Source organism: Numida meleagris, chromosome 6 (assembly GCF_002078875.1).
Source record: "Numida meleagris isolate 19003 breed g44 Domestic line chromosome 6, NumMel1.0, whole genome shotgun sequence".
In the NCBI taxonomy this organism is placed as follows: Eukaryota; Metazoa; Chordata; class Aves; order Galliformes; family Numididae; genus Numida; species Numida meleagris.
Genome location: NC_034414.1, coordinates 13,255,139 through 13,266,575, shown reverse-complemented (window position 1 = coordinate 13,266,575; position 11,437 = coordinate 13,255,139). Strand labels below are relative to the sequence as shown.

The following is an 11,437-nucleotide window of genomic DNA, read 5'->3' as shown; positions in this document are numbered from 1 at the left end:
TGGGGGGGGGGGGGCTCGCGGTTGTAACCTTAAAGCGGCAGCGACCGCGCTCGCAGGAGGAAGGGGGGGGGGGGGGGCGACAAGATGGCGACGGCCATCCCCTGTGGGCCGGCGGGGAAAGGCCCTCCGCTGGGTCCTGCCCTTGAAGGCCGGCCGGGTGCGCTGCCCCGGCGTCCTCTCAGCGCCGCGGGCTGTGGTTGCAGAGTTCCGTTATAACTCATTAGTAATGGGTTCATGATGTAAAAACCTGCCTGCGTATTATCAGGTATCAGAGTTAGGTAAATCGAAATGCTCAGTGCTTCCTAATAATTAAATTCAAGTTTAGTACGGCCTTGTAAAAATAAATTCGATTTCTTTTGGACTGCTAATTAAAGCCTTGAAGCAGGCTGGAGCGCTGGAAGTCCTTCCTCTGTTTGTGCATGGATGTACGTTGAAGCAGACGGACACCACCTTACATCCTTGGGTGTTAGTGCCCCCTCCAAAGGCATCTGTCTCCCACGAGCAGCGAGGGATTCCTGCTGACTGTCGTGGCTTGGTGGTAGGCTCTAATAAGACTGCAGGTGAAGCGCAATCTGTGGAGTCATCTTGCTGTCTGTCAGGTGCTCCTGCCCTGCAGAGAGCTGCAAAAAGATATTTGCTGAATCACCCTGGCTTGATTTAACACGCAGTCTAGCATAAGGAGAGCTTGGAGAACCTACACTGAGCGCAGGGCTGTGGCAGAACTGCTGAACAGATGCACTAGGCGCTCCTGTTTAGGCTGAGGTCTGCAACTGGCATTGCAGTGTCTGCGTCTCCTGCCCTTGGGTGGGTATTCATGGAAAATGCTTTCGCTTAGTGAGATGTCAGACATTCGCAACCCAATTTGAGAGATAAGACCAAGTTCATCAAGGATTTTTTCAGGAGGCTGAGGAAGAGCTTTGATCACTGTCAAGTGAAGCCTTGCTACAAAATAGCTAATGTACTTCTTAATTAATTTGTTCGCTCTCAGGAGATGAGTACTATGCATGTGGTGCAGGGTTCCTGTATAGAAACTGCCCCCTGAAACAACGGAGAAGACTAAAAATTCCTCTCCGCATCTGTGTAGCAGAAATTGCTCAACCAAAGTGAGAAATAAAGTTGGTCCAAAGCCACCCTGACATGAAGTGTAGCTTAAAATGAAGGAAAAGAATCTGATACATCGTACGTGGCAGAGATTTCCTTATTCACATGTTTAAAATGCATTGGTGATTTCCTGGAACAGCAAAAATACAAACATTAAATACAAATGAAATACAAACATTAGGATAAAAAGGTCAAAGAGAGAAACTTAAATGTAATTAGCCATTCATTAGTTTAAAGTCTTGGTGAAGACCAGTGGCAACAAAACTAAATTGAACTAGATTCACACCAGTATCTGAACAAACCGAGTGATGGAAAAACTTGTTCTCTTAGTGTAGCAGTATTGACGTTTGGCATTAATGTAAATATTCACAATAGAAAGGCCAAAAAAACACATTCTGAGGAAAAGACAGAAACAAAATCTGCTGCTGCCAAGCTTGGCCTTTTGCCAAGAGTGCAATTAAAAACACCAACTTGCCTTGCCATCTCTGAACAAATTCCTTGACGTGTGGGGAATACAGAGCCCCACACTGTACAGACCAACATGAGCTGTACGTTCCAGAAAGCGTTTAAAAAAAAAAAATCCAAGACTTTGCTATTGGGATTTTCATTTTCCTAGCACTTGGAAAAGTACATGCCGTATTTGCTTCTCCAAGTGTGTGAGTATGCATACGTGCACACTTTAAAATAAAAAATATAAAATACTCTGGAATCTGTCCTTTCCCTTTTCTTGGCTGAGACAGGTGCCCAGGACACTGAAATGCAGACTCTCACTGTTGCATTCTCCTGGTTGCCAAGTCACTCTCGCTAAGGAATCGCAGTGGACTTCGCTTAAGTGACACCTTGATGGATTGCCAGGGAAAAGGAATTGTGCTGTGCATTTTAGTGATTGCACGGATCAATTTGCATACCTACATTGAAAAGGCCTTCCTAACGGGCATGTAACTAAGCCTGACTGCAGAATTCTTCGTTTGCTAACAAGCTTTCCTTCAGCATGACTTCATGCATGCTGTTATTTTTTTTATACTGTGGCTGCAGAGATAAAGTAACTGATATGAAACTTGATTTTTTGGTTACAAATTCCTAAGTCTGTTTTTCTGACTCCTAGCCAAGGTCACTGTTTTTATTATCTTACTGCTTTTGGAAAAGGGAACTCCATATTTGTGCAAAGCTCTCATTTTCTTTGGAGAGAATGAAGTCATCTCCTGTTTGTGTGTTAAGATAAAATATTTTAGCAGCTTCTTTACAGAACAAGTTGCCAATTTGCGTGAATTTCTTTTTTTTTTTTTTTTCCTGGAGAAATAGAAAATATTGAGGCTTGTCAACTTGCAGATGCTCCATGAAGCAGATATTTTCCTTGCTGACAATGCTGACTTCCAAGGACAGCTGAAACACACAAGGAAGAGAAAAATCATAACTGGACAAACGATTTGAGTATCAGAAGAAGAGTTTGAGTATGGGAAGATTTTGAGGGCTTTGCTGAAGAGAAAAGGCATCTCTGAAAAGAACTAGATGGCAAAACACTACAAAGCAGAGAGAGTAAGTAGCAGTGTGGAAGAACAAGCATCACCCAGGAAACTGAAGGTGAGCCCAAAGAGGAGAGGATTTCAAAGTCTCTGATTCTTACGATATCTCTAAGAAGAATCCCACTGATTTTAAGAGACTTGATTGTGTACAGAGATAATTCAAAGACAGGAATGCTGTTTCTGCTGTACCAGAAAATAAAGATGACTTCAGCAGCGCTGATATTTCAGATAAACTAAGGTGACTGGAAAGAATCTTTAAAACAATCAAAAATCAAACAAAACACAGGAAACATAAGCTAAATACTGTTATACTTAGAGTAAGATATTAATCAGGCAATAAATGCAGCAGAGACCCTTATTTGAGCTTTGGGGACATGAGTAACTATGGAGTAAAAAAATTTAGGAAGTAAGCACTGTGTGCACGTGGGAAGAAAGGAAACACAGAATTTTCAGAAAATACTAAGTCTGAAGTGCTCCTAAGATCTATGCAAGGAGAGTTGTCCCAGAAACAAAGTGAAGCAACTAGGAGGGAAAAACAGCATTTTAAATGAATTGTTCTACATTGATGTAGTGGATGAATCATGGGATTGGATGAGATTCTACTACGAACGCAGCAGGTGGAGAAAAACAGTGACGGGGGAGGTGAGGATGGTAACAGAGACATCCTAAGAAAAGTAGAATCCATGACAGCAATGGATTAATGAATTTTCTCCATGGTCACGTGCTAGGTAGCTTTGGCCATATTTCTGGTAAGCAAGCACTAACACAAATCACCAAAGCAGAATTTCTGTAAGCAAATTACTGCCACCATTTCACACTGAGTAACAACATTAGAGCAGACCACGTTCAGGAAGGCAGCAAAGTGTACACCGTGGTTCAATATGATTCAGGGTTAGTATTTCTACTCTAGTTTGCAGAAGTAGCCCTGGAATCTGTCTAGGGCTACAGGGAGCTTGGAATCAGAAAAACCTGTATAGCTGAGAAGCAGCATCTTGTTCCTGCAAGCCCAGGCACAATCCATCTCTTTATGGATATCCTCAGCACACAAGCATCTTGGGGGAGCATACTGAGAGGAAGACAATGCTGTGCACAAACCAGGCCTTACCTGACAAAACAAATAGTGCAGCCTGACAAGAAGTGGCCTGAAAATATTGAAGGGTTTAAAATGGTGTAAAAATGCAACTGATCCTCTTTTGTTCAGAGCGAAAGAATGGAGAAATTGCCCTTGTGGCGCCGGCTGGCCTTTTAAACTACCACATTAAACATGCACTTACACAATTAATTAGAAATTAGCAGAATATTGAATGCAAAATGTTTTTTAATTAACTTAGTAACAGCAAGCTAAAGGAAAACATCTGTGAACCGTATTTTAAGGAGATGGTTGTTAAATAAAGATAAGCTATATTTTTTTCCCACTATACAACGGTCACATACAACTTGTACTTTATAACAGATTTTATTTTCCGTGTACAAGATGCCTGTGCTTTACTGAATTCAACATTATGTATGTTTTCAAAGGCAAATACAGATAAACCAGACAGAAAAAAAAACCTATTATGCCTTTCTGTTACTCCAAATATGCTCATCTTGATATCTCAGAAGGTATATATTAAGATAAAGCAAATATGTTTATAACTTTTCATTAAGGAAAGGAACATAGCCTAGTGGCTATGTCCAATGCAGGTACATTTGCCTTGTACTTACCCACTTGTCTGCAACTGCAGGTTAAACAAAGATGATGATCTGTTCCCTTTTGCAACAAAGAGACTGTTAGCTTCTACTGTGCAAAGTGTTCTGGGTATACTTACGAAAGTTTTTAATAACAGCAGCTGAAGTATCATAGTGGAAACTACCCAGTTTTTCCTGCTTATGTGAAGTTACTAAAATCATCTGGAAAAATACTGTTCTTAGTGTGGGACAAATTACTTAGCTCCCATTTAGTAGTAAGTTTTGCTGACTGTGACATATTTGAGAATGCAAGCTACAACTGGGTATTAGAGATCGGTATGCAGGACAAATTAACCAAACTCTGGACAACCGTAAGAAACAAGAATCCTTGTGTGGATTTGCTGACTGAGCAGCACCTTCTCAAACAGAACTGGCAACCACTTAACCTGTAGCTACTGTTGTGAGGAAACTTCTTAGAGGATTTTTTTTTTTTTTAAGAATGGATATTTATTGACTTTCCAGATGACATTGCTAGTCCTCATAAACAGGATGTTTACTTTGCACATAATAGAAAGTGTAAACAGAAATACGAGCATCAGTATATGCTCACTTCTTCAATGGTGATCTGACTCCCGCCTTCTAAAACAAAGTCCCGTTGTTGTCAATTTGCACTTCCATTCTGCACCATTTGTAGATATTCCTTGTACAGCTTTTCTTGGGTTTCATAAAGTTTCTTTAGCTTCTTAATTTGTCCTTTGCTGAGTTCTTTGCCTTCTGTATCGTGTGTCGGAAATCCCTAAAATATTTTAAAAAGAAAAAGAATATTTTGGATAAATTCTTGGACTGCTTTTGCTCCCTAGTGAATTCTGTTCTCTAACATAGGAGGATAATTTCATAATTAATGACAAACTGTCAGAACGAGGTGCATCTTGGTTAATGTAGTCTACTTATGTATGTTCCCTTCCAAGTTAATGAAGGGACAAAGGGTGATGTTTGTTTTCTGGTCTCTACTAAGTAAGGGATGTTTAAGCAACTGACTTCTAGATGGTTATAGTTAAGAGAACAATAACTAGTCTATAAACAGACGGTTAAAAGACCACTTTTAATGATAGTAGCATATCAATTCCAAGGCTTAAAGCAAAAGCAGTATGAGTTTTCTGTACTTGAGGGAGAAAATACGTTCACAGTTTTTAATGAATCTTTTCCCTGGCTTATGTGCATATTTTCCTGTGTTTTCACTCTTTATTCTTACTTGTCCCGAGGGCTTGAATTTGAATGGGTGAAAAGGACAGGCAGAAATAGGATCAAACACTGAAGAAACAGTGCTTTGTTTTCCAAATAATGGCTTTTATTCTCACAGGAGCAACCAGAGCCAAGTTACCAGTACCGCTCCTTACGGCAGGATGGAGGAGGGGAGCAGAACCGTGGCTGTTTCCATCAGTTCTGACAGAGTTGGGGAGTTTGTACAAGTGTAGCCCTTGCCTCAAAACAAGGTAATAGATCTGTAAACTAATACCATGCGTGTTCCTACGCACAGATCTGCAGAGAATGTTGCTTTGTAATGGGAGGGCCAAAGGGGACCAATGTGCAATGAAAATACCCTTGAGATGATTAACAGTTTGACGGTCTTGCTCCACTTGCTCCAGTGCAAGGTATGTGCAAGAAAATTAGTACACTGCTTTCTCCTTCTCTCCTTCACTCCCTCTCCCTAGCACTTTTGGAACAAGATCAGCTTTGTACACATATAATTGAATATGTAAAGATGGGGAAGGAAAACCACGCCATATTTAAAGAAAAGTTTCTTACATTTTCATCAAACTTAGAATATTTGTCGTGTTCCGATTTAAACATTTCATGTGGCGGAATCTTCATTTTTGCCAGTTTTGCTGCCTGTAATATAAAGCATGCATTAATTGCATTAGCATCATAATTAATTACTGACAACCTATGTTTTTAAAAAGCCATCCCTGAATGTGTGCAAATGGAAAAGTAGGTCATAATTTGCAAATCAAAGAACATTTAATTCACAATTGTTTATCACGGGAAAAGCAACTTTCACTGAGGAACAACTCAATAAATCGTAGCTGTTTTTGTCCAGGAAAATAAAAATAAATTGACATATTAAATTTGCAGAGAACAACTTTATAAAATAGTTTTATTGCAGGAACCTGAAACAACTCAGTAACACGCTCTAAAAAAATACATCTGTTTTCTACTAATTTGGTTCCTTAGTGTTTTAAGTGTAAACATAAAATGAATGCTGCTATTTGTAAAGAATGTTTAGCAAGGATCTCACTGCAAAGGGAACCTTCATCAACAGTTTCCTGCTGGCAAGAACATGTTTCTAAGCAGGTCACAGCAGGATCGGGATGCAAGTAATTGCACTGAATATAAACGGGACTTCTATTATTTGTGAACTAACACATCTCAGAAATCTTTCCAACTAATTTACACCAATACAAGGGAATCAATTTTCCAGAAGAATGAAATAAGCTACTTGGAATTTGTGGTCGATAAATGCTATTTGACTTTTTTTTTCTGACAGTGGTACTCTCTGAAAGTTTACCTCCTTTGTTAACCCAGGAATGCATTTCCTGTACTGTTAGAGCCATCAGTATGGCAAACAATCTTTTCCTCTTACAAGTACACATACTCTGGTGGCCTACTCATCACCCAAGGTCTAAAACTTTAGAGCTATCAGTATTAAATGTGCTTTTACAAAATGGTATATCTCAGAGTTCAGGCACAGGGAACAGGGAGACTCTTGAAAAGAAGACAGCCTGTTTTCATATACACCAGTGACAACGGAAAGGGAAGAAACATAAGCACAATATTCTCTAACAGGCGTGTAAGATACTGCTTTGATAATTAAGGAAGTAATACTGTCTACAGACTGAAATACAAGATCTGAGAAGTTTCTGCAACGTTCAGTCTTGTTTTCAAAGATGGCTACTCTATCATAGGAGCAATCAAGGAGATAAATATTTAAATCTAAATTGCAAGCCAAAGCAATTTTGAGCAGAAAAGCGTAGGAAGGTAAATAAATGGAGGCCCAGTTAAGGCTGTGTAGAGAGCCTGTGTTCTAATACAGTCTTTCTTGCATGTAACTATTGCTGTTAAAAGTTTGCTTCAAAACCCAATTCTTTTAATCTGAACACTTACTTCCTGCTCTTGTTTTTTTCTGGCTGCTTCTTCTTTCTTCCTTTTTTTCTCTTCTTCAATCTGTGAAAGGCAGCATTAATGAGTAAAAGGTAACCAACAATTTGGTTGTTTTCTATAAAATCTAAGCCAGCTAGCTCCCCTGGATATCTAACTACAGACAGAACTAGCAGCATAACCTGCAGCAAAAACACTGTGCCTTGTAATTAGGATTGTCTGGTACTTCTCACTGTAAGACTTGGATTTCATTTGTTTTTATTCTCAGTTAAACCAGTCTTAACTGTTCAGAATGTATTTTGCATGTGAAGTGTATACCTTTGAAAAAAATACCTAAAAAACCTGCAAAATAAACGGTCCTGCCATTTCACAGGGAAAACCATTTTGCAAATGACTTTAAAAAGAGCACATTTCCCTGATATTTTAAGCTCTTGCATCAAACTGTGAAGACACTACAGCTTCTCAAGGAGTTGTATCCCTTGATGTTCCTAGGGAAACAACTATCCAAATTTAGACAATTTAAAACCTTTAAAAACATAAATCTAGCATTTGCTTAGGAGAGACACGTTAGATCTGTAAGGGTTCTGCCAGTACTGAACACGATACCGTTTTCAGAGTAAATGTACTCTAACTGCAGGTTCCACCCAACAGTTAAATAGAAGCTGTCCTCAAATGTTTTTTTTTAATGGAAACACCTGGAAATGGCTGAAACTGGGTATCATTTTTCCCTTAAAAAAAAAAAAAAAGGTCCACAGAGAAGGAGAAGTGTTTGGAAGTCTTCCAACAATTTCTTGTCATGATAGAATTTTGTATTTGTTAAAACTGAAGACAGACATATAAAGCTCTACTTTAAAATGTTTCAAAGTCAAACATTAAGCTAGGAAGTACCGACGGGAGGGTTTCCATACAGACCTTTTGTATATCATTTAGGATTCATGATCTTTATTTAGCAACATGTAAATTCTTGATCCCACACTCTGAATATCTCACTTATCCAAGCTGTATCAATTAAGATTTACCCAGTGCATTTTGTTTCCATATAGCAAATATATACAGCCTAGTTCTATTGAAAATCTCTCCTTCATTTGTACAGGTGAAAGAAGAATCAGTTTCTCATTAGAATGATTCTTGCAGAGAGATAAGACAGTATGTGTGCAATATTCAATATCCCTTAATTATATTAAGATTTATAAACAAACACAAAATTTAAATACATCCCATGCAGAATTTTCTAGGAGCTACTGTTTTAAAAATTCTTTTCTTGAACACAACTATAATTTTAGTATCCATTCTAGTATATCATTTTCCATGTCGCTAGGCTTACAAATTATCACAAAATATCAAGGTATACGTAGTTTATGTATTACTTTAAGTGTAAAAAAAATACAAAATGCTTAAAATAACCACCTTCTTCTTTTCTTCTCTTTCTTTCAATAATGTGTCTTTATCCACTAGTTTAACCACAGTTGGAAGTCCTGAAGAAGCAAAAATAGATGAATGAGTTTTTTTAATAGACAAAAATAAATGTGTTTACCCTGCAATAACTTTTTTTTTCCAAGCTGAATGCAAATACGACTGAACGACTACTTAAAAATGACTAAGCAATTAGATACTATACAAACAGATTGTGCTGTATATTTTTATTCTACGTATATTCTAAAATGCATTCATACAATATATATTTATACATTGGAAATCCATTAAGCTATCAGTTTGCAGTACTTGAGTATGTTGGATTATTATTATGTTAGTACTGACAGCTTGTTTTCCCACATCTTTAGTAAATAATACTGCAAGAATAGCTATCTACAAAGTTGCAAGACACTACATTGGGTACCTTCATGATCTTCAAATCGAACGCCGAGTTCAGGAAGGATGTCATCTCGAAGAGCATCACTCAACTGCAGCACTTCAGTTACTATGGAGCATGAAAAATACTTTTGCTGAAGTACAATTTGGTGGAAGTACACATCTATCCTGATACACACTTATTTAACTGCAATTAAGAAATTGCCACTCTCTCACACAGGCCAGAGAAGGGCCTTTTGTTTTAAAGCAATAAATGTTTTTAAGTAAATTCTCTCTTCTTTTAGCTACAGAAAACATGTTTCTTTGCAAGGACTCCGAATTCATAAATTTCTTCCAAGATACCCCTATTAGTCCTAAAAATGGTCATGAGAGTTTCAGTTCAGTACCATAAAAAAAAATAAAAAATGAATTTATAAGACTGTGCTGTTAATTCTTTGTCTCACCACTTTTAGGTGGAAAAAAAGTTACACTGTTGGAATAGAATAGATTCATATCATGAGGAATATGGAAATTTCTGAACTGGAGCGGGCCTACAGTTCATTAGTCCTGCAACCCGATGCTGCACATTCCTTGCAGTATATGTTTAATAATGCATGTAAAATACTTAGACTGTGTTAAAATTCTGGTTATTTTTAATATCCGCATAAAACATATAGCATATTCATAAAATTAAATTCTACTGAGTTCTGATTGCTTAATTTTTGTGACAATTTTTGGGTCAAGAAACATCATTTTCACGTTCCACATTTCACCAAGTGCCCCTTTTGCCTTGTGTTAGAAGACAGAACCTTACTTTCACAAAATTAATCATAACTGTATTTCCTTTTTGAACTAGTCTTCTCATCATTTTCCTTATTCAAACTTGTCACCATAATTTATTTCCTCACTTCACAAGACAGGAGAGCTGTCCTCAGAGATAATTGAGCAGAGTAGAGCTGGCAGCTCTTTAGGACCACCTTTCACAAGAGCTCTCTATTCCCTGGCACAAGAAATCAAGCAGAGGAGGCAGGAAACCAACATGGGTGAGCAAGGAGCTGCTGATTAAACTGAGGGAAAAGAAAGCCAAAAAAAGAAGAAGAGGAATAAAAACAATCAATGGAAGCAGGGATGGATTATCTGGGAAGAATACAGAGATGCCATCCAGACGTGCAAAGATGAGATCAGGGAAGCCAAAATGCAGATGGAACTGAACTTAATGAGGAATGTGAAAAAAAAACAAGAGGTTCTGCAGGTACTTTGGTCAGAAGAGAAATACCAAGGAGAGTGTACACTCTGATAAATGAGAAGGGAGTACTGGCTTCAGTAGACATGGGGAAGGCTGAGGTACTCAACAAGTTCTTTGCCTCAGTCTTTACAGGCAGTCAGGATTCCCATGTCTCTCATGTACCCGAACTTTTAGGCAGGGGTAGGGGCAGAGGAGTCCCTTCCACTGCAAGAGCAGAGCAAGTTCAAGATCGTCTCGTGAGGCTGAATGTGTACAGGGTCCAATGACGTGCATCCCAAGGTCCTGAAGGAACCGGCTGATGTGGTTGCCAAGTCACTCTCCAACATTTTTGAAAAGTCGTGGCTGTCAGAAGATCCCAAATACTGGAAAAAGGGAAACATCACTCCCATTTTTAAGGGAGAAAGGAAGTCCCGGGGAACTGCAAGCCAGTGATCCTCACTTCTGTGCCTGGGCAGAACTTGGAGCAGCTCCTCCTGGAAGCTATGTGAAAGTGTATGCAGGACAAGGATGTGATCCAAGACAACCAGCACGGCTTCACCGAGGGCAGACTGTGCCCAACCTATCTGGTGGCCTTCTATCATGGAGTGACAGCATCAGTGGACAAAGCAAGGGTAACTGATGTCATCTACCTGGACTTCTGCAAGGCTTTTCACATGGTCCCGCACCACATCCTTATCTCTAAATTGGAGTGAGAGGGATGTGAAGAGCAGACTATTCAATGGATAAAGAATTGGTTGGATGGTCACAGCCAGAGGGCTGTGGTCAGTGGCTCTCTGTCCAGGTGGAGACCAATCACAAGTGGTGCCCCCTAGGGGTCTCTCTTGGGACCGGTGCCCTTCAACACCTTAATCAATGACCTAGATGGTGCCAGTGATAGTACCCTGAGCAAGTTTGCTGATGACACTAAGCTGAGTGGTGCAGCTGATACAACAGAAGGGAGGGATGCCATCCAGAG

General features: G+C 39.2%; 1 protein-coding gene and 1 long non-coding RNA gene across 9 annotated transcripts in view; one reads left to right on the top strand and one right to left on the bottom strand.

Annotated features, from left to right (window-relative positions):
* On the top strand, positions 78-9,671 carry LOC110401804. Of its 4 annotated transcripts, none has more exons than XR_002440619.1 (4): positions 78-538; positions 2,398-3,373; positions 5,653-5,785; positions 9,230-9,671. It is a non-coding gene; the product is annotated as an uncharacterized LOC110401804 (long non-coding RNA). The 4 variants fall into 4 exon arrangements; XR_002440620.1 differs by having other exon boundaries at positions 78-804; positions 2,404-2,682; XR_002440621.1 differs by having other exon boundaries at positions 78-804; positions 2,404-2,862.
* The window catches only part of CARS (cysteinyl-tRNA synthetase), a 37,349-nt gene continuing 29,836 nt past the window's right edge, over positions 3,925-11,437 (bottom strand). For 4 of the 5 annotated variants that reach the window (XM_021403288.1, XM_021403290.1, XM_021403287.1 and 1 more), the window contains 5 exons: positions 9,286-9,366; positions 8,856-8,923; positions 7,455-7,514; positions 6,099-6,182; positions 3,925-5,088 (listed from right to left, as the gene is read on the bottom strand). In XM_021403288.1, coding sequence (XP_021258963.1) covers positions 4,954-5,088; positions 6,099-6,182; positions 7,455-7,514; positions 8,856-8,923; positions 9,286-9,366 — 428 coding nt within the window. In that variant the 3' untranslated portion in view covers positions 3,925-4,953. Of the gene's footprint in view, positions 5,089-6,098; positions 6,183-7,454; positions 7,515-8,855; positions 8,924-9,285; positions 9,369-11,437 lie in introns of those variants that run through there. The other variant, XR_002440615.1, reaches the window with a different exon arrangement.